Below are 19,667 nucleotides of genomic sequence, written 5' to 3' on the forward strand. Positions count from 1 at the left end.
ATTTGGTTTTTCTTTGTTTGGGATGAAGAGGAGGGAATCATGAGGTGATGCTGGATGGCACCTCTGGAGGTCATCTCAACCTCCTGCACAGAATGGGATTTGCTATGAGGTTGATCAGGGTTGCTCAAGGCTTTATCCAATCTGATTTTGAAAACCTCCAAGGATGGAAACTGCTCAGCCTCTCTGAACAACCTGTTGCACTGCTTGACTGAGGAGTCCAAACAGCTTAAGGTTTTAACAGACTGACTATGCACATGCTTTGCGTGCGATAAGTGATTACTGGGTTTTTTCTGCCAAATACAAAATAGGTCTGGATACATCCCACCTTTCTTTACTTAACTAATGGTCTTTTTCCCATCTGTGTAGCGAGAGGCAATTCATCACTAAGGCTGAAAAAATTGAGTGTGTTCATTTGCGTTGTCAGGGTGTAAAAGTTGCCCTTAAGGTCTGTCTTAGCTTCCAGGCTGCTGTTTTCTTTCTACTTTGTTCAGTTACTTCAACATTCTGATTTTCTGTTCAGAATGAGGTTAGCTCTTCTCATGTTGAGTATTAGGATAGCTTCAGAAGTGTTTCTGTGTTCCTCCTCCACCCCTTTAAGTGTAATTTCCTTATGTTCTATTTTGAAAAATTGGCTTTCCAGTTGTCTGGGGTTTGAACTGTAGTGACAATACCAAGCTGCCTTTAATGAATTCATGTAATTAGAACATGAGCACACATCTCCAGCCGGTCATGTTCTGGTTTTGCTTTTCAAAAGTATTTATCTGTCTGTTAGTTCATTAAATAATTCATGAAAGAATGGTAACGAAGCAGAGCAAATAGTCTTCACAGCGCACCTACCCCTTCCACAGCACCAAATGCACAAGGAATTTAAATTTTTGGAGGAGGAACAGTCAAAACAAATGCCAGCCTTCCTTTTCAAGTGAAGGAAAAATGTAGAGGTGATGGTTTGGTTGTATATAACTGTTCAAAACTCTTTGCATTGGCTTGGGCTTGATGCCATGGAGTAACTTTACGTGCAGGTGCTGCTTCTGATGCTGTCCATCCCACGTGCACCTAAGTTTTAATGTGGGTAGATGCATAGGAGCTGCAAGCTGAGCAAATGCCACTTCTAGAAACGTTGCAGTGTGCAAACGTTGAGGGTGGAGAATGGATGATTAGCGGGTGTCATGTCATGCTGTTGCTGTGTCTTCTGTGCTGTTAGATAAAGTGGACTGGTGTCACAGCGGGATGGGGAGCCACATGATCCACAGGCCCATGTCCGATCCAGGGGTGTTCTCACACCAAGCCATGGAGAGAGACAGCACGGGAATCGTAACGCCTTCCGGTACATTCCATCAGCCCGTTCCTGCAGGATACATGGACTTCCCAAAAGTCGGGGTAATGACCTTCTTGGACTTGATAACGCGTGGTACCGCTCCATTTCTGTTAGTTATCTGCCTCACGTGCTGACACACAGAAGCGTGCGTAATGTAAAACACTGACTAGCCCTCACAGTCTTGCAGGAGCCTAGATCTGATAAAAAATAACTTGTCCATGATGTGATTGAACAAATGCATGGAAATGTTTTTTGTAAATTCAGGCGTTACATTACTGCTTCAGCACGGATAATTTTTTGAACACAAATCCCCTTTTGTCATTGTATGTGCAATAGTAGCAGTGTTTGTGACTACGTACTGATTCTTGCTTCTTCCTCCCTCCAGGGTATGCCTTTCTCTGTGTATGGGAATGCAATGATTCCTCCTGTAGCCCCCATCACAGATGGTACTGGAGGCCCTATATTTAATGGGCCTCATGCTGCTGACCCATCTTGGAACTCGCTGATAAAGATGGTTTCAAATTCCACAGAAAATAATGGGCCTCAGACGGTAAGTTTTCAACTTCTATATTTGCAATTTCGTTTTAACTTGAGAAATAGTGTGGTGAAGGTAAGAGCTTAGCTGTTAGAAGGTATGAAAATACAGCGCAATGTTTCTTCTTGCTCATGTCTCTAACGAGCCGATAGAGCCCCGCTACTCACTGCAGCACCGAGTGCTGTACGTGCTTACTGACAAGTTCTGAACATCAGTTGTCTCTCCAAAAATAGGAGTAAGTTGTCCCAAGAAAAAATCAGCACCACTAAGTTAATGCAGTTCAAAGGAGTGTGCTGTAGTTACTTGTGTGAACGTATTAGTGCTTGAGAACTGGGAAGCTTGCTTCCAGCTGAGCTCAGGGCAGCTTTGCCTCTTCAGTCAAAGCGGACACCTGGTTAAGTACTGCAGAGCAGCTTTTCTGATGATGTGTCGCAGGTGAGTGTGCATAGGAAAGAGAGTTTTATGCGCTATATTTTCCTCAAAACTATCATGATTTCTGTTTGTGCAGTTCTGCATTTGGGAAAAACACAGTCAATTACCTTCTGTGAGAAAAGCCATTTATTTGCCGTTATTTAAGCTTTCCCTTCCCAAAAAGGGAAAGCAGCATTAGATTTAAAGGATTGTTGCCAGGTAGTGAAAGGTATAATGCATTCACTGTGTTAAGAGTTCACATGGGAGGGTACTAAGCAGCTCTTCTGTCCACTGCTCTGATCTCACCTGGGTTATAGGCTTGTCCACTAAATATAATTTAGGTACAGGGGTTCTGTTCCCCTAAACCTCTTGCTGGTACTGAGCCAGCAGCTAATACTTTCACGGATCATCAGTAGCTCTTGTTACATTATAGCCTGTGTTTATTTTCAGTTTTACAGTGAGCTCTGTTATACTGTTACTAAATAAAGATATTTCTGGACTTAATTTGCTTGGGAATCATCCAAGCTGAAAACAGCAGCTCCCGGCTCTGGCAGACCGTGGGTGTGCAGCAGAAGAGGTGGCCTGTCATTTGGACGATTCTTGTATTGCTCTGAAGTGGCTCACGACCCTGTGAGGCGACTTCTGGTTTAGTGAGAAAAGTTGGTCCCCCAGAGAACGCTTTGCTTTGTCCTACTTGGGTTTCCCCAGAGCTGAGGGTGCTGGTATGCATTGGGGGAAAATAATTCAAGGTGCCAGAAGTAGAGTTCTTGATAGACTGACCTTCTGAAGGTAAAGAAGACAGACAGTCACTCGCTCTGAAAGCTGGAGGCCTCCAGGTGTTGTCCTTGCAAATAATTTCGCACATATACACGTCCTGTTAGTTGTCCTTGACAGCGGACCTGGCACGTTTAGGAGTACTTTCTTCCCGGCTTCTAAAGGGACGCATTTTTCCTGTGGAACAGTAAAATATATATTTCATCAGTGTTGCTTGATGGAGAAATGAGTGGGCATAAATAGCGTTGATATCTCTTTTTGGTTTTGCTATGAAGGAAAGCAGTCAGGCTGGCTGACAGTGATTTTTTGCACAAAGTTGAAAGGGAGAGGGGGAATGGACCCTTTGGCCAAGGTGAAAAAAGTACAGGCAGAAAGACAAAACCCCCATTTCCCTCGCGTCTCTCCTGAATTGCAGCAGGATAGAACAAGTGCTGAAGGGAACTCAGTACAGTTTGTTGGTTCGTGGCTGTGTTGTCTGATGTTGGGCTTTACTTGGGCGCAGTGAAAACTGTGAGCACTGCGGTGTGGTTTTGATTTGTGAACTGCTTTGAGCAGCCCCGAAGCATGGTGTTAAACGAAGCTTTCTCTTCCAGGTGTGGACTGGAACTTGGACACCTCACATGAACAGTGTGCATATGAACCAACTTGGCTGAGTGGGATCAACTTGCTAGCCTTGAGATTCCTTTCTTGCAGAGGAAAACACAAATGGCAGAAACAGTTTATGTGCTCCCAGATCATTCTACTGATGTGCTTGACTGAAGTGTGTAGGCTTTTTGCAGAAGAACTTACTAACTGACCTTTTTCTGTGAACATTGTGACCGCCCATTCCCCACCATCATACGTTTCAACTTAGTTAGCCTTTATTCTTTTCTTTCCTTTTTTTTTTTTTTTTTTGACATAACTTTCTGTTGAAGCTGTTCTTTGGCTGGTTGGTTTTAGTACTGTAAACTGCTTCTGAGCAAACACAGAAAATTAGCAAAATTATGTAAACTTGATCCTGAAGTTTTAGAATGGCAAATAAATGTACAATTGTTTACATAACAAATGGCTAAGCAGAAAGTAAATTTCAATATGTCAGTATAGAGGCTCTACTTTATGTAGACTTAAATTAATGTGAGATATGTACCTTCATATTCAGAAATCTGGATGTTTCCTTCATACATTAAACTATTAATAAGCATAACTTTTCTACTTGTGTAATTTAAGTACATTATAAAAAAAAAAACCCAAACCAAAACCCACCATGGGCATTACCGACGGGCTTTTTCACAAACGTGTGCTGGATTTTTTTGAGAAGGCATACATCAGTTGTAAAAAGATATTAAGAGAGTTTCCATTTTCCTTCCATGAAAGGCTTTTCAGCAAAAAGCGCCTGAGAAAACAGCCTTTTGGTATTTTCAGAGTCGTCGCCACACTGAACCCAACTACTTGCCCGGTAAATGTAAAACACTGCAGCATCTATTAAAAATTATTCTTACACTTGGGTGGATTCAGCAAGGTCTGTTCTGTTCCACGAGTGCTCCCAGAGCTTGTTCCTCTGGTTCCTTCCTTTGCCTACAAAAGTCATTTCAGAACATATATCCATGGTGTGTGTTAGTTCCAGAATGAGACTCTTAATTTGCAGTTTTAGCAGAACTTTGCTGATGAAAACTGACTCTGAAGGAAGGCTTATTTCAGAATAAGTGGCTTTGTTCTAGGAGGCAATCTCTTGCTCCAAACTTGGTCACTGCCCCGTGAAGGTTTATTTTGAGAAGTCCAAGTGAGAATTTCCTTACAGTCATTGTCAGGAGCTCACCTTCTTCACTTAGAGTAGCTTGGAGTGAACAGCAGTACTGGGAGGCGAAGTCTCGGAGATGCTGCGAGGCGACTCGGTCAGCAGTGACGCACAGCTCCGCTCAGGATCCCCATACGGTTTGTCTGTGTATGGTTTAAAGCAGACCTACAGGTAGGTGTTACACTTTCTGTGCAGGACAAGCAAGGGCCAGCGTGGTCTGTTGCTTGGTTATTCTGCCTGGAGAAAGGCTGAAGGAAAGCTTGGTTTTTCTTTGCTATGTCACTTGGAGTCAACCCTTCTGTTGTAAGTTACTATCCTGAGAGATACTACCTGGGGGAGAAATATCCTGGGGGGGTTAAAGGGGCTGCTGTTAAGGCTGGAATTTACAAAGTGCTATTTTGTATTTATTATGGTACTCCTTTGAAAGCCAGAAGCAAACAGTGCTTGTCCAAAGAAACCCGCTGCCTTTCAAATACTGTGTTATTCCTGAGGTGTCCAGAAGGTTTGGGTGTACCCAAACATGCCCTTCGGCAATGCTCTAAAAATAATAAGCTCCTTGTTGCAGCTGTGAGATCACCTGAAATATGTTGTGTAGGAAGTGGTGGTAGCAAAATGGATTCCACACTGAAGAACTGCTAAAAGACATGAAGGAAACTCCATTTCAGCAGCTTACTGTGAGTGGGGAATAATGCCCTTTCAGTCTACTTTAGCAGAGGGCTCAAGGTAGTAGAATTTTTTGGGTAATGCTTCAGTGCTGTTTAGGATTATTTGCGTTCTTAATCAGAAGTAATCCCACTGAGAAATGGTGCTCAGTATTTATTACAGCCATGAACTCAGTGGGTCAAAAGAACAGAGCTTCTCACCTGCGTTTTGTTGATTTGACATATCAAACTGGCCACAGCAGCCCAGGCCTTGGTACTGCTCCTTCTCCATGTTAAATTAAATCCTGGGTGTTTTGGGAAGTCTGTACAAGGAACATTATTTTCTGCAGATAACTTTTTTTAAAGTGTTTTTTTCAGATGTTTTGCTTTTTCTTTGACCAATAAAAAAAAGGAACATACTCTTGCAAGACCGTTAGCTGGGGTCTCTTCCTTTTCCCTAAATAGGGCTGGATACTGTGGAGGGGAAACCCTTTAGCCTGAAGGGGAAGAGAACAGGGTGGAGCACGCAGCAGTGGTTTAGCCGCTCGGGCGCTGAGCCCACACTCTGCAACGTCCAGAGCCTTGCAGTGACCCCAGCACAGGCGCTCAGCCGGTCAGCGGGAGTTGTTAATTGCTGATTAGCCCCCGCCTTTACCCTGCGCCGGGGCGCCGGCCCTTCCCCCTGCCCTTCATCAACATGGCAGCCGCGGCGCCGGCAGGGCGCGGGGCGCATGCGCCCTCCACCCCACCCATCCCATATGAGGGCGGGGCGCACGCGCCGCGACCGTTGGCCATGTGGCGGCTGGCGCGGGGTTGGGGGTCGCGTGGCGCGGCCGTTGGCGGCGCGCGGGGTCGGTCGTTAACGGTCGCGGCGGCAGCGAGCGGCGATGGTGGCAGCTGGTACGAGGGTCTGGCGCATTCGGCGCCCGTGCAGTGGGCGGAGGAGGGGCTGGTGGCGCTGCAGGCGGCCACGGGGCTGCCGTGGTGGGCCGCCATCGTGGGCGGCGCCGCCCTGCTCCGCACCGCCGTCACCCTGCCGCTCGCCGCCCACCAGGGCCGCCTCCTGGCCAAGGTGGGTGCCCGAGGGGCGGCCGCGGGCGCTGAGGGGCTCGGCGCGGGCTTTGGGGCCGTAGGTCCTGGGACCTTCCCACAGACGCGCGGTCGCGTAGCGGCGGCCGCGGTTTCCTCCTTCACCCGGGGTCTCTTTTGCGGTCCGTTGGTCTCGGGTGGCAGAGGGCACCGCAGCTGGGGTGGGGGGTTTGGCCGGTTAAAAACCTGCGCTGGTCCTTCCTTGGGCGTGTGAAGTATAAAAGAAACTGAAAAATGGGGATGTGCTGCTTCATGGTCGCTGCATGGAAATCGGGTTGTTTGAGTGAGGGTCAGCTGGCGCGTGCGAGGTACTTTCTGTGATTTGTTGCGTTAACTTAAAGGTCCTGATAAAGTTGCTCCACTGAAAACTTAAAAGTAAACCAGCCTTCAGCGGTTTATAAATATCCATTTTTCTTCAAAAATGAGGAAAACGGTTGGTAGTTACTGAAAAGGTTATATGCTGTGCCTGCAGCTGTAAAGGAGCCTTGGCAGTGCAGTGGTATGAAACAGGGCGTTTCTCCTTCTCTGTGCTCGTTTTTTACCACCTAACGAGGACTTTGGGTGGTGCTTCACAGCTGCCAGAACTCAGGACGGATTTGCAATCAATTGGATCTTTATTCTTCACCTGTGTAAAGGTCAGACTGGTAGATGCAGCTGTGTTTCTTAGGCGTGTTCTTCAGCAGCTGTCCTTTAAAGACTGTTACTGCAGAAGCAGCATAATTGAATTTTTTTATTGCAGTGTATTTGGGCTCGGTTTTTTTTTCCTAATGATCGTTTTTCCTTTTCTTTTGGTTGCAAAAGTGAATGTCGTACTGCACTCTTGTATAATGGGGTCTCTTCTGATTCGTCAGGCTAGTGACCGGTGACTTGCAAAGTTGCGTGTCCTGCTGGGCTTTAAATCTTTCTGAGGTGGCATTAAAGGTTGTTTTAAGTAAAGTAGCTGGTCGCAGTTCCTGAATGAAGAGAGAAAAGATGCTTATTAACAACGAAATATAAAATCAAATTCCTGGTTTGTTTCCCTCAGTAGTAAGTCAGTATCTTAGAGGTTATTTTAAATACTTCTTGTCAGTATCTTCACATGTTCATTTTGTTTAAAGGTGTTCACGGATGCGTGCGTTGTCTTTCACAGTTGTTTTTAATGTCTGTACGGTATTAGGTGGGGAAAGGAAGCGGTTGTTTTGTGTAACTGTGCATAAACGTTTTTCCTTTTCTTTAGCTAGTTGGAAAATTTGCAGCCTGAGATTAAAAAACTAGCTGAGCGTCTTCGCTATGAAGTTTCTGTTCGTGGAAAGCAACTGGGTTGGTCTGAAAAGGTGGCCAGGTAAGATGGCAATTGTGTATACCTTATAAATCTATTTTAGATTGAAGGGTAGCAGGAGGGAAAGTCCTACAAGCAACAGTCCTGTAGACGGATTCTCCTGCTGCCTAAAGCTTAGATTTTGTTACCGCTTCTACAGCTTAATTGTGTTTGTTTTGTTGCCCTTCAGAGTCTGAACTTGTGACAGGCTTATGATTACAGGGCTGCATCCAGGATTGTTACTGTTGTTTTCACTTGGGACTAAAGTTTTCTTAGCTATTATGGCATCTAAATGTTGTTGGAACTTGAGGCTTGAGTGGTTGTGGACCTCTTCGTTGGCGTAGCACTGGGCCCTGCACAGTAGCAGCGTATCTCAGCTGGGTTACTGAGGATCATGTAACTGGCTGATTGCCTCTGTATTGAGAAAGTTACACCCTAGTTCAGACAAGAAGCACCATGAAATACAATATCAAATGACTTACTGGTAGCTGCCAGTGACAGTGGGAATTTTTGTTGTGAAAAGCTGCTTAAAGCAACAGGGCTAAAAGTTATGAGGGAAGAGGGTTGGCAAAGGAGAGGGGCACATTTGGAGAGGAAGGGCTTTCAGGTTTTCCAAGGTTGTACCCAAAGAAGCCAATTGGACGTGCGCAGCCTGTAGAATTGCTGTTTCACAGTTCGAGACGTTACTCTAACAGGTGTTATGAGAGGGCTTTTTTTTTTCTTTCTTAAAGGTTCCACTTTAAGAAAAACCTACGGAGGATTATTACGGACCTGTACGTTCGAGACAACTGCCATCCCTTCAAAGCCACTTTAGTGGTGTGGGTGCAGATTCCAGTGTGGGTTTGCGTGTCCCTCGCTTTGCGCAACTGCAGTGTTGGCGCCACCGACTCGAAAGGTGATTAAACTGGACACGCTCTTTCCAGACGCTTTGTTGGTTAAAGAACACTATCTCCTGAGCTTGACCTGTTAGCTGATACAAAAACTACTCCACTACTAAGTTTTTAAAGTTAATATAGCTTAAGCGTAGATAAATATCTGATAAAAATAAAAATTCATTTCAAAGCCATTGATTGGGCACAGTGCACACATTGTACTAGAGCAAAACCACTGTTCATCTATGCAAGGAACTCGTGTCTGGACCGCACCTATACTCTTCTTCGGTTGGAACTCGTCCAGCAGGTAGTCACAGCATCCAGAGTATCACTGATTGCTGCTTGTACACCCTCAGTATTTGTAGTAATGTTGTGACCTTTGTGGGAGGCCTCTTCAAAAGCACTGTCAGGGTTTGAGCTCTGGGAGCAATGTGAGGCATTTTATTAGGCCGTGTGAGCCTTGAATTATTTTGTGGCCTTCTGAAGACAGGGTTACTAGAAAAAAAAATGCCTTGGGATTTTTCTGGTTCACAAGATAAGCATATTTAGCAACTAATATTACCCATCCCACATCACATCCAGTATTAATCTGTATTTTCTTCTTATGTGTGACATTTTACGTGAAGTACTATAGACAGGTGAATGTGTGTGTGGTTTTTAAATAGAAATACTGATGTTTTAGAAGAGAGTTTATAGTTTGTTCTTCTAAACAAAAATATAACGAGTGATATAGTTATTAAGAAAAATATTATTATTTCCAAAACACAAAATCTGTAGTCACCGTAGGTTACTGCATTGTGTATTTTCCTCATTGGCTCGTAAAATGGTAATTGAGATCAAGCTAGTTTTTATCACAGGTTTGCCTGAATCGGTGGCTGTCACGGGCGAAGCCGCATCTCAGCTTGTCTTCTACCATTTTTTAGTTGCATGGAGAGCAGACTGCCTTGATGTGTGTTCTGTTAAACCACACATTTCTGCTTTAATAGTACATATCATGTAGATAAAATGTACCTGGAAAGTTGGATGATTTGATTGTAATACATGGTACAGTTCTGGCCAACTTGAGGCAGCAAATGAGACTTAATTCCATATTTTCTTTAAACTATTTGTGTAGTTCAGCAACAGTTTTCAGCCGGCGGAGCATTGTGGTTTGCAGACCTCACAACACCAGATTCTACGTGGATTTTGCCAGTTTCACTGGGACTTATGAATTTGCTGATCGTGGAGGTACGTTGGTGGAATAAATGGGATGATTGCAAAAGGATACTTCTTTTTATAGAATTGTAAGACAATATTGCCCAGTCATAAAATACGGTAACATAAGGGTAGTTACAGGTTATCACTGCTTTAATCTGCTTGGGCAGAACTTAAAAATAACTTAATTGTTCTGTGTATTTGAATGTGTGGGTGTCTTTTGTAGAAATGACCAGCTCTGATGTGACATGTCTCAGATGCTTTATGGGCTTTACTCGAGCCCCAGTAACATTTAGTCTTGACTCTGAAGTCTTGTTGCATGATGTTCAAATGAGCTTCCGGGGTGCTATGCATATGAAAACACACGTGGGGGTTTTTGGTTTGTTCTGCTCTCTCCCCCCACTCTTATTTGTTACTGCCTGGTGGTCAAAACTAACAGCATTATGTGTTCTTCTTAACAAATTGGAAAAATCCAGAAGTTCTTTGCATTGCTGGGGAGATTAATCGGCGGAAACAGCAAAAAGAAAAAAAGTCTTTATTTCTCATTTTTGGGGAAATATTTTTCTTCTTGATTTTTCTGCGAGGTGTTCTCATCAGATTCTAACCATCTGGATTTCATTCTTACTCCATTTTCTTCTTTGTCAGGTGGAATGAGACTGTCTTAGGGACAAAAAGTCAGCATGTGACTCTAGACCTGATTCTGCTTTCCCTCAGTTACCTGTCAGCCGCTTCAGGGCTGTTTCCTGTTGGCAGCCTTTTCTGAGGGGACCGTGCTTTGGGCTGAGGCGTTGGGACGTCCACATGTGCAAAAGTGACTATGTAAAGTTATCGTGAAATGATTGTTGGGAGCTCTGCTAGGTTGGTACGGCATTTTCTACAAAGGACTGAACATGTCAAACATCAGCCGAGTCAGATGAGATTGTAGCAGTATGTTAATGGAAATGGAGGGTGCAGCATGAAAGTAATAGGTGAACGAGAGTGCTGGGTTACAGGAAACCCCACTGTTGCCTTTTTTCTCCTTTTAGTTGTTTCAAAAAAAGCTTGTTTATAGCTGTGGGTTTCTCTTCTTTCAGATCTTTGCTTCACAAAAAATGAAAGTTTCCAGATTCCAGAAGTTTGCAACGAATTTCTTTAGAGTGGTGTCGGTCATAATGATCCCTGTTGCTGCAACCGTCCCCTCTGTAAGTACAGGCTCTTAATGGGGCGTCCGTTATCCTGTGACCCTGGCATGTTCCTAGCGCTTGAAGAGTAGCCCGAAAGCCCGGTGTATTTAACAGACCCTACTCTCTAGGACAGCATGCCCTAAAATAAATAAGGTGTTTCGTTTACTTATACATTTAAATTTTTAACGCATTAGGATTATTTTGGTCCAAGAGGGAAGAATACGCAAACTTACTGTTTCTAAACATCATTTTCACAAACTGGGGCTTGGAAGGACGTTCAGAGCGGGTTAGTGTCTTTTTTGCGATCTCAAAAATGAGAGGATAAGTTTTTACTGGGTGTTCTGCTTCTGAATGTTTTTGCAGTGGTTAGTAAAACGAAAATATCTAGTTGTGTGGCTTATCACCTTAGTCTGAAATAGAGAAGTTTAAGCAAGTCTAATATCAATTAATTTATGAAATGCTGTCAGACTTCAGTATAGATGACTCTTTTTTCCCAGAAGAGTTGTGCAAGTGAAAAATGCATTTGAAATGGAAGCCATTACTGTTATTGAGAGGAGTGGTTTTAGGTGAGTTATTTTTCTTGGTAGCTGGGCGTAACCAGCGGTCGTGGTTCATGAAGAGCTGCCTAAAATCGTAGCGTTTTGCTTGCCCCTGGGGAGGCTGACCCAGGTGTTTGTCTCGTTGCAGTCCATGGCGTTGTACTGGCTGTCCTCCAGCTTCGTGGGACTCTCGCACAACCTGTTGCTGCGTTCTCCGACTTTTCGTCGACTGTGTTGCATACCAAGGACCAAAGCTGACTCGGATACCCCTTACAGAGATATTGTGTCTGCCTTGACTACCAAATACAGTTTTAAGAAATGATGTCATTCGAACTGTCAGAAGACCTGTCCCACAAATGTTGCATGGGTAATTAAGTAGTGCTGTTTTTTTGAGATGTACTTATGTACTGTACAGTGTTGCAGCTGGAATTATATTTATTTTCCAAATAAAGCATTGACTGCGTGGCTGTAACGAACAATTGTTCAGCACAAATGTATGTTTGTTGGGAAGTTTTCTGCCAAGGGTGGTCGTTTTGCAGTTAGAATAGTCCAGTAATACAGGCTTGTCTGCCGAGTCATTGTAAGGAATTGTGCAGGTGAATATTAAATAAAACTGACTCGTGTAGGCTGCCGCCTTGTAGTGAAGCTGATCTGACCTACGGGCTAGTGAACAAGTTTTGGGGAGAGGGAAAAGGCTAGATGGAGTGATGCAGTAGTTACTGGTTTATTTAAGACACCTGTGCAGATTGGTCATCAGGTATAGTTGTTCATTTTTCAGGTGGTTCATGTGGTAGTGATCTTAACAGCTCTGAGAGCTGATTTCCTGTAACTGCAGAGTGAACTAGGTTGCTGTCAGTCTCTTGTGCATTCGGTTTGGAGCTAGGACAGGCTTCTATCATTTCTGATCATCAGCTGCTGAGTGACAGCATTCTGACTGTATATACTAAAATGAGGCAAAAGTAGCACCTTGAAAAGAACTAATGATGGTAAGAAACCAAATACTTAATTCAACTGTGTATCAGGTCTCTTCTTCAGTGTGAATCTTGAAGGTAAAGTGCAAATCTTTTATGCCGTAAAGGACCTGTGTGTGATCTTTTTTTCACGTGAACATCAGTGTCACTACAAGTATGCCCCTCCTGTAAGGGTATTCAGGTTCACATCTCACCCTGCTCTGCATACACCATAAGTCACCAGGCGTACGCTGTTGTGAAACTTGTGCACACCACTGTCCCTCTGCACAGAAGGTGTGCAAGTCCAGTCTTGGAAAGGGTCACCTTCTTCCTTCGAGAGGCAGAAATCAGGATAGAGGGCAAAGCATTGCTTGTGTTCTTTGATCTTAGATGCTCATCACAGTGCAGAGCTGAGGTGATTCATGTTTTAACCGTCGCAGTTAGTGCTCATTAATCTTTGATAATAGGAAGGAATTGTTAAAATAACTGGCGCTTTTGTCATTAGAGGAAACTATTTAGCACTAGGAAAGAGAGAAGCAGGTGGCCTGCCAGGCAGATGTAGACAGCAGTAACAACCTGATGGGTCTCTTGCCTTTGTTGTGGTGGAAACAGTCTGTAGTGTTTGGTTTATTTCTTCCTGTTGGCCTGACCCCTGAGCAAGACATGGGGTTGGAGGAGTTTATCAAGGTTTGGCATGCAGATAGTGCAGGGATGTTTTCTCAGAAATTTTGTTTGAAACTAAACATTCCTAATTTTCAGCCCTGAGGTGCCTGCTTGTAGGAGGGGAGCCGCTGTCTACTGGGCTACATTAACAAGAGTGCAGCCAGCAGGCGAAGCGATGTTGTTATTCCTGGGAGCTCAGAAGTGCATAGAGGAAGGATGAGAGGCAGTGGGGACAAGTCAGAAGACAAAACGTATCAGAGTTGATACAAAAAACCCATGGTTTTTACCTCGAGGATGGTCCAACACCTGGTTTTCTGGAGGAATTGTATCTGCATTATGGGAGGGACTTGAAATGCCAACTGGGCAAGGAGGCCCTGAGGAACGTGCTTGTAATGGGCCCTGCCCTGGGCCGGTGGTCGGATTAGAGACCTCCAGAATTCCCTTTCCAGCAGCGCGGTTCTATGATTGTATTCATGTCTTATCTGGCAAAAGTCACAAATTACTTAGAACACTGTTTTTCAAGCATACAGCTGGGAGTGTATTCGGTATTGTGAGTGGTGCATTGCCAGTCATTGTATAGGTCAAGACAAGAATGGGGTTTTCTGTTCTGCACAGGTAATGCTGAATCTCTAGCAGCATCCCATCCGATGGTGTAACAGACCGATTGTATTCTCGTGTCATATCAGGAGCTCAGTGATCCTTTTATCTGCTTGTTTCTGCTTAGGAATCACTGACTTGCACATTTTCTTCCACTCATATGTACAGTTTGTTCAATAATATCTTGCATGAATTTCTAGAATTTTTAAGGAAGAGCAGCAATTAAAATTTTAGGTTGTGCTGTTCTAAAATGATAGTTCTGAGTTCTAACTGTTGCTTAATATGGGCTACTGTTTCCTTAAGACTAATGGCAAGCTTGCTACTCTGTAATAAGGTTTCTTTCCTTGAAATACATTTCCTTCCCTTTTGAGATTTCAGTCAGAGGCTGTAGTCTCGTTTGCGAACATGCATGCAATTCTTTAAATACAGGAGAACAGGTTGGTTATTCCAGTAAGGAGGTGCTTGTGCAAGATTTTGAGTGTTGGTATTTGAACTTGTGTTTTGTCTTTAGTGTTGTGGAATGTCTCGCTTCACAAAGTTGATACCAGGTCTGGCTGCGTGGCAAAACGAGGCAATCAGGCTCGGTGAGATACAGTGCTCTTGATGTCACTCACAGAATTATAAAGAGTGACTTTGTATTCTTTGGCATCTCAAATAGCACAGCAGGATTTAGTGACTGTTCGGGTGCTAAGTTTAGCAGTTGATAAATACACCACAAAATAACCACAGTTAATAAAAACTCAGAAGTGTGTACAGAAGGAATATAAGGCATTGGATTTAATGGGAACTGGCCACAGATAAATGTACTTAGAGTTAATATAAGGGTAAGAAAGGTCTGGAGTGTTTTCAAATATAATAAAAATCTACTAAATTAAACCTGAACTCAAACTATCAGGACTAATAGGAAAGTTCTCAGGAGGTGAGTTACTCCACACCTGTGTTTGACTTGTTTCCTGCACTTTCTTCTGAAGCACCTGTTTCTGGGTGCTGCTAGAGGCACTGGGGAGATGGGGGGAACACAATTTTGGCAGAGCTGGAGCCATCTTCGATAATTTTGGCATGGAAACACCATGCTTGTGGCTTTGCAAGCTGGAATTCTGCATGCTAATTCTGAGTGGTTCCCCTCTCTCTGTGACGGGTTAGTCACTTTCATCTCATTTACTCTGTCAGTTGAATTGCCAAGAACAGGTAATCACGTTTTGAAAATATTTGTGTGTGTTGGGCTTTCCAAACTTCTGAGTTTGGAAAATGTTAATGAACTGGTTTTTGTCCTTGCTTTGATACTTAGAGTCTGAGATAGGAGGGTGGTGTGGACGTTTTGTCTCGCTTGTTCATCCTTGGTCCCCCATCTCTATGGTAGCAGCCCGGCAAGACTGAAGCTATTTTATGGTGGTGACGTTATTATCCTTCCCCTCTGGAAAGGAGTTCAGGCACGGCTCTGGTGTTCACTATTGTTTCCGTGTTGGAAACCAAATGCTTGTTAGTAATAAGGATATGAGATAAACAAAATCCAGACTGTTCGGACTGGAACTGCAGAGAAAAAGAACAACTCATTAATTTACATATTATTTTAAAAATATAGATATGAGGCAAAAATATTTAACCATTCACAACCTGGCTTTTGGAAAGACACCATTCTGGAGTACTTTGGCCGAGGAGTTTCAAGTTGGCCAACGTCTGGTAAAACCCGTGCGAGGCATACAACGGTTGATTATCTTTCTCATGGGATAGACGCTGTCACAAATGAAACTGCTGTTCTTCAGAAATACAGAAGGTAGCAGAGGAACTATGATATGGCACTGCAGAGAGCATAGCACAGCTCCTGATTCGTACAACTGAGTTAACACAGAATTCTGCAAAGAGGATTACATTCCTTTGAAATGTCAGGTTGGACCACTTAGTTTTAACACACCTGTTGTGAAGATAAGAATTTGGATTTCCTTGACAATTCGCGACAGCAATTGTACTTCTAATTTAAGAGAAAGTAACTTTATTTCTGTTGAGGTGTGTCTCAGAGAAGGTGCTGGTTTGTGTGAAGTGGATCCCAGAGATAAATTTCATAGAGCACTGAGTTTTGGTAATCTGCAGGTCCGTAAGTTTCCTGGGAGCAAATAAACCGTACCATGTGTCTTGTTTCAGCTGTTCCAGATACCAAGGTTATGAAATTCTGTCTTATATAATTTAGCTGCGTTCCAAGTAAAGTTTCTAGCTTTTATTGTGGTTTAGTGTAAGTGGTGCACCTGTATATTTGGGGGGAAGGAAGAAAAAGCAGAAAGTCTTATGTTTTTCAGAAAATCTTGATATGGCTACAAGTTGACAATTCATACAGTTATTTCCTTAAATACTCTGGCTCTAAAAATAAGGAAGACTTGTTTTATCATTACCAAACACACCCAAAGGAACTGTTTCTCTTTCCTTTTGCCCATTATCTTATCTTACCCTTACCTTTTGTCCATTCCCATTTGCATTAGGCTAATGTTAGAGAATCCAGGCATTTTCAGCATCTGCTGATTTGGAAATTTAACATTTGTGCAATACCACTGCTTTATCTTTGTTGGAAATGCCTAGTAATTTTGTATAAGACTGACTTTGACTATGTCCCTTAAATAAAGGGGGAATAAAGTGGATAAAAGGAGCATTTGGGGTTTTTGATCTTTTTCACTCCCTTGGACCCCTGAATGCAGTGGTGCGTATGGAATTTGTGACAAAAGGGAATGCTGAGAGAAAGAACTGCTTAAGGATGTTCTGCGCAGTAGTCTTCGTTTCGCTGCCGGGCATAAGGCAGCAGATTGGAATAACTGTGGATGGCTTTGTTTGTGGAACAGATGGGAACACTGGTTAAGCATGGAAGGGAAGCACTGATAGCTTTTACTAGTGTTTTTATTTCTCAGTTGTGTAGCTCACAGGCGTAATGCGAGTTGGCATGATGGCTCAGTCCTCAATACAGACTGTAGTTCCTCGCGTCTAGTCCCCACCTTGCGTTGCAGTAGCTGCTGTGACTCATTTTATATTGTGCCGGTGGAAGAAGCGTCTTCATCTTTCAGTTTATCACCGGAGTAGACGGTGACCGAGATGGGAAAAATTTTCGCATTTGATTAATTTAATAGTATCTGTCAAAATAATCCCTAACAATAAGTTTTCTGTAAAATAGAAACCACCTTCTAATTCTTGTATAGTTTCTAACTTAAGTCAGTAGATCCTGCTCTACAAATGCTTTAAATACTTTCAGTACAATCAGAAGTGCTGGAATTTCTAAACTGTTTTTCCTAGCATTGCCAAAAAACACCCAAACAGTAGAAATAAGTGCCATAAACCCCAAGGATCTCTTGAGAACGTTAAGCTGACCTTTAAACAGTGGCAGAAATAAATAAAATTCGTTAACTGTTTCTATGCTGGATGAAAAAATCTGCAAGAAGAGATTATTCAGAAACAATCCTGTCATGAAGGAAGATTCATGGATTTCAGCCACCAAACTGTCTGAAAGCTGTTGAAGAAAAAAGACAGGACAAACTGTAAAATAACCGCTCAGACAAGAATTAAGTGTTCCACCCCGGATTGAAGAAGTCCACGTGCCTCAGACATACTTCAGTCTTGCCTGAGCACCAGTACCGCAAGCCCTCAGTAAGCCAGAGATGACAAGGCTGGAAAGGGGCAAAAAATACTGTCTGTGGAGTGACAGGGTGTGTACCTTCAGGCATACATGCCCCCAGTCTTTTTTTAGCCGTTCTCCACAGTTCCGTGATTGTAAGAAAACAGTTCTATGTTTGCTGGTAATTTCCAGCTTAAAGGCCGCGGCAGTTCAGCAACTTGAGTTCAAGTAAGAGAGTATTACCGCTGTCAGAGTGCACTTTTTCCAGATTCTTTTTATTTGAGTTAGAAGTAACACTGATACTGAGTGCTGAATAAACATGCTTTGGTCCTTAAAGAAAGCACTAATTTGTGTTTCAACCTCATGACACAGATGAGGAAAAGGATGTTCCATGTGGTTTGTTTCTAGTTCTGTATTAATTGGTACTTTAATGCTTCTCTGTAGCTGTAAGGGCTATCCGCTGATGGATCTAAAACTGGAACCAAGCTTCTCGTGTGGATTAGTCACAAGCAGGCAACCATACTCTGCGGGCACCGCTCATTTAAATGGGGAAGAGGCTAAGAGCAAATGTGAGCTCATAGCACTTCACAGTTTACTTAATTTTGAGATGTGATGCATTCAGCCACGCAGCAGTGCAAGGCTGAACATCTCTCTTTCTTCTGTAGCTTGCTTGCTTGCTCCATAATCTTTGTCCTTTTCTCCCAGAAGTCTGTCAACTATGCTTCATGAAAGTGTCTTGAAGCACATCTGAAAACAGTGATAAGCTGTGCTCCTATACCTGTCAGGGTATTATGTTTTAACTAGTAAGAGAAACGAAATCCAAAACTGGTAACTGTTCTACATAAATGCCCTAGCCTTCCTGTCTGTTTAGCAAGAAGGAACAGGAGAATGCTTCATTTTATAGGAAATTTTCTCCTAGCCTTCCTTCCTAGGCCCTTAAATTAGCATTAGTTAGTCATATGTTATCCATGTGTCTTCAATCCTCCTTTTTCCCCCTTTAATAAGTGCTTATTTTTCTCCAATTTTTCCTTGAATAGAAGTGCTTTAATAATTGTGTAGATTAATACGGAGATGTCTGTGGGTTTTTAAAGTTTGTTATGGCTATATGTCCTCTTTACCCCAAAAACTGCAAAGTTTACTGAGTTTAAAGCACTATGATTTTAAAATAGAATTATGTGCTTTGTGTAAATACTGGGTTTGACTTAGAGTTTTATCTTGCTAAAATGAAGGGTAAGGAACGAATCCAGGTGTAACTTCACAGATGGGGTGAGATACTGTTTCTGACTGAGAACAGCAATTCTGGAGAAAAAGCGCAGAAGTCATTGTACTAGTAAAGCTGCGCTTGCACAGATTTGGCTGGGTTACTTGTGGAGATATTTTCACTATGTGGTTATTGGTCTTGGAACATCAATGATCGGGCAAGTTCTGTGTGCTGCCAGGATATTCTTATGCCAAAAAACCCCCCCTCTGTGTGAAACTGCAAGTTAAACGAGGCAGCAAAAAGCGTCTTATCTAATGATATCTAACAACTCAAAAAGCACAGGTAAGGAGGTCATGGCATGGGGCCAGAATTAGTACAATAAAGCCCTTTGCAGGGCTGCATCAGATGTAGGAAATTGTTTCTAGATTTTTTTAGAGGGTGTTACAGACCTTCCAGAATGTCATGTTGTTATTTTGCTTCAGCTGAAGGTATTGGGAAAAGAGGATTTGCAAAGGTGGAGTGAATTTTGGGCTGTAAACTGGCTGTAGGGGGAGCTGGTACTCTGCGCAGCTCAAGCAGAAAAGTCCCCTTCACCTTCCTTAGCACTGTTAATTTGGAAGGGGATCCCGTTTCCACCTTGGGAACAGGGCATGCTTGAAGCTTCTGCGCAGGTCCTTCAGCCAGATGCGTCTTTTTTGTAGTAAAAAAAACCACATGGTTTTCTTGGGAAGCATAAAGAGGTCCTTGAAACTGCTGGCTGAAAAATACCTCACAGGTGAACAACACTGTCAGGACATCGAACATTTAGTACGTGAAATTGGCTTTGTTAGATTTGCCGTTCTGTTCGTTATCTTTGAAAGTCTGCTGCTTCCTAAGATTTGAGTGGCCCTAGGGTTTGGGGGAAGAGGCATCTTTGTTCCCTTTGGTGCTACGTCTCTGCTGGGGCAAGCAATATGTGGCATATATACATAAAGAGAAGCAGCGTATTTAGTAGAGTTACATACAGATACATAGATATATGTACACCATGCATTTTCATAAACACATCTCCCTATATGCAGAT

At 43.1% G+C, this 19,667-nt stretch overlaps 2 protein-coding genes across 8 annotated transcripts in view; both read left to right on the forward strand.

The window, feature by feature from the left end:
• Positions 1-4,218, forward strand: part of ANKRD17 (ankyrin repeat domain 17) — a 93,746-nt gene extending 89,528 nt beyond the window's left edge. For all 7 annotated transcript variants that reach the window (XM_075089948.1, XM_075089946.1, XM_075089947.1 and 4 more), the window contains 3 exons: positions 1,202-1,377; positions 1,701-1,865; positions 3,629-4,218. In XM_075089948.1, coding sequence (XP_074946049.1) covers positions 1,202-1,377; positions 1,701-1,865; positions 3,629-3,688 — 401 coding nt within the window. In that variant the 3' untranslated portion in view covers positions 3,689-4,218. The remainder of the gene's footprint in view (positions 1-1,201; positions 1,378-1,700; positions 1,866-3,628) is intronic.
• Positions 4,219-6,206: 1,988 nt separating this feature from the next.
• Positions 6,207-12,076, forward strand: COX18 (cytochrome c oxidase assembly factor COX18). Its single transcript, XM_075089961.1, has 6 exons — positions 6,207-6,522; positions 7,760-7,860; positions 8,568-8,731; positions 9,823-9,935; positions 10,976-11,083; positions 11,753-12,076. Exons 1-6 carry the CDS (start codon positions 6,244-6,246, stop codon positions 11,924-11,926), a joined length of 939 nt encoding a protein of 312 aa, XP_074946062.1. The 5' UTR covers positions 6,207-6,243; the 3' UTR covers positions 11,927-12,076.
• The last annotated feature ends 7,591 nt before the right edge of the window (positions 12,077-19,667 follow it).

The sequence above is a fragment of the Phalacrocorax aristotelis genome, chromosome 4 (genome assembly GCF_949628215.1).
Source record: "Phalacrocorax aristotelis chromosome 4, bGulAri2.1, whole genome shotgun sequence".
Taxonomy (NCBI): Eukaryota; Metazoa; Chordata; class Aves; order Suliformes; family Phalacrocoracidae; genus Phalacrocorax; species Phalacrocorax aristotelis.

Bases quoted from the DNA above. Each gene is read 5' to 3' on its own strand.
- COX18 (XM_075089961.1), top strand. From the start codon at position 6,244: ATGTGGCGGCTGGCGCGGGGTTGGGGGTCGCGTGGCGCGGCCGTTGGC. The intron at 7,861-8,567 runs GTAAGATGGCAA...TCTTTCTTAAAG, and splicing joins TGGTCTGAAAAGGTGGCCAG to GTTCCACTTTAAGAAAAACC. The intron at 11,084-11,752 runs GTAAGTACAGGC...GTCTCGTTGCAG, and splicing joins TTGCTGCAACCGTCCCCTCT to TCCATGGCGTTGTACTGGCT.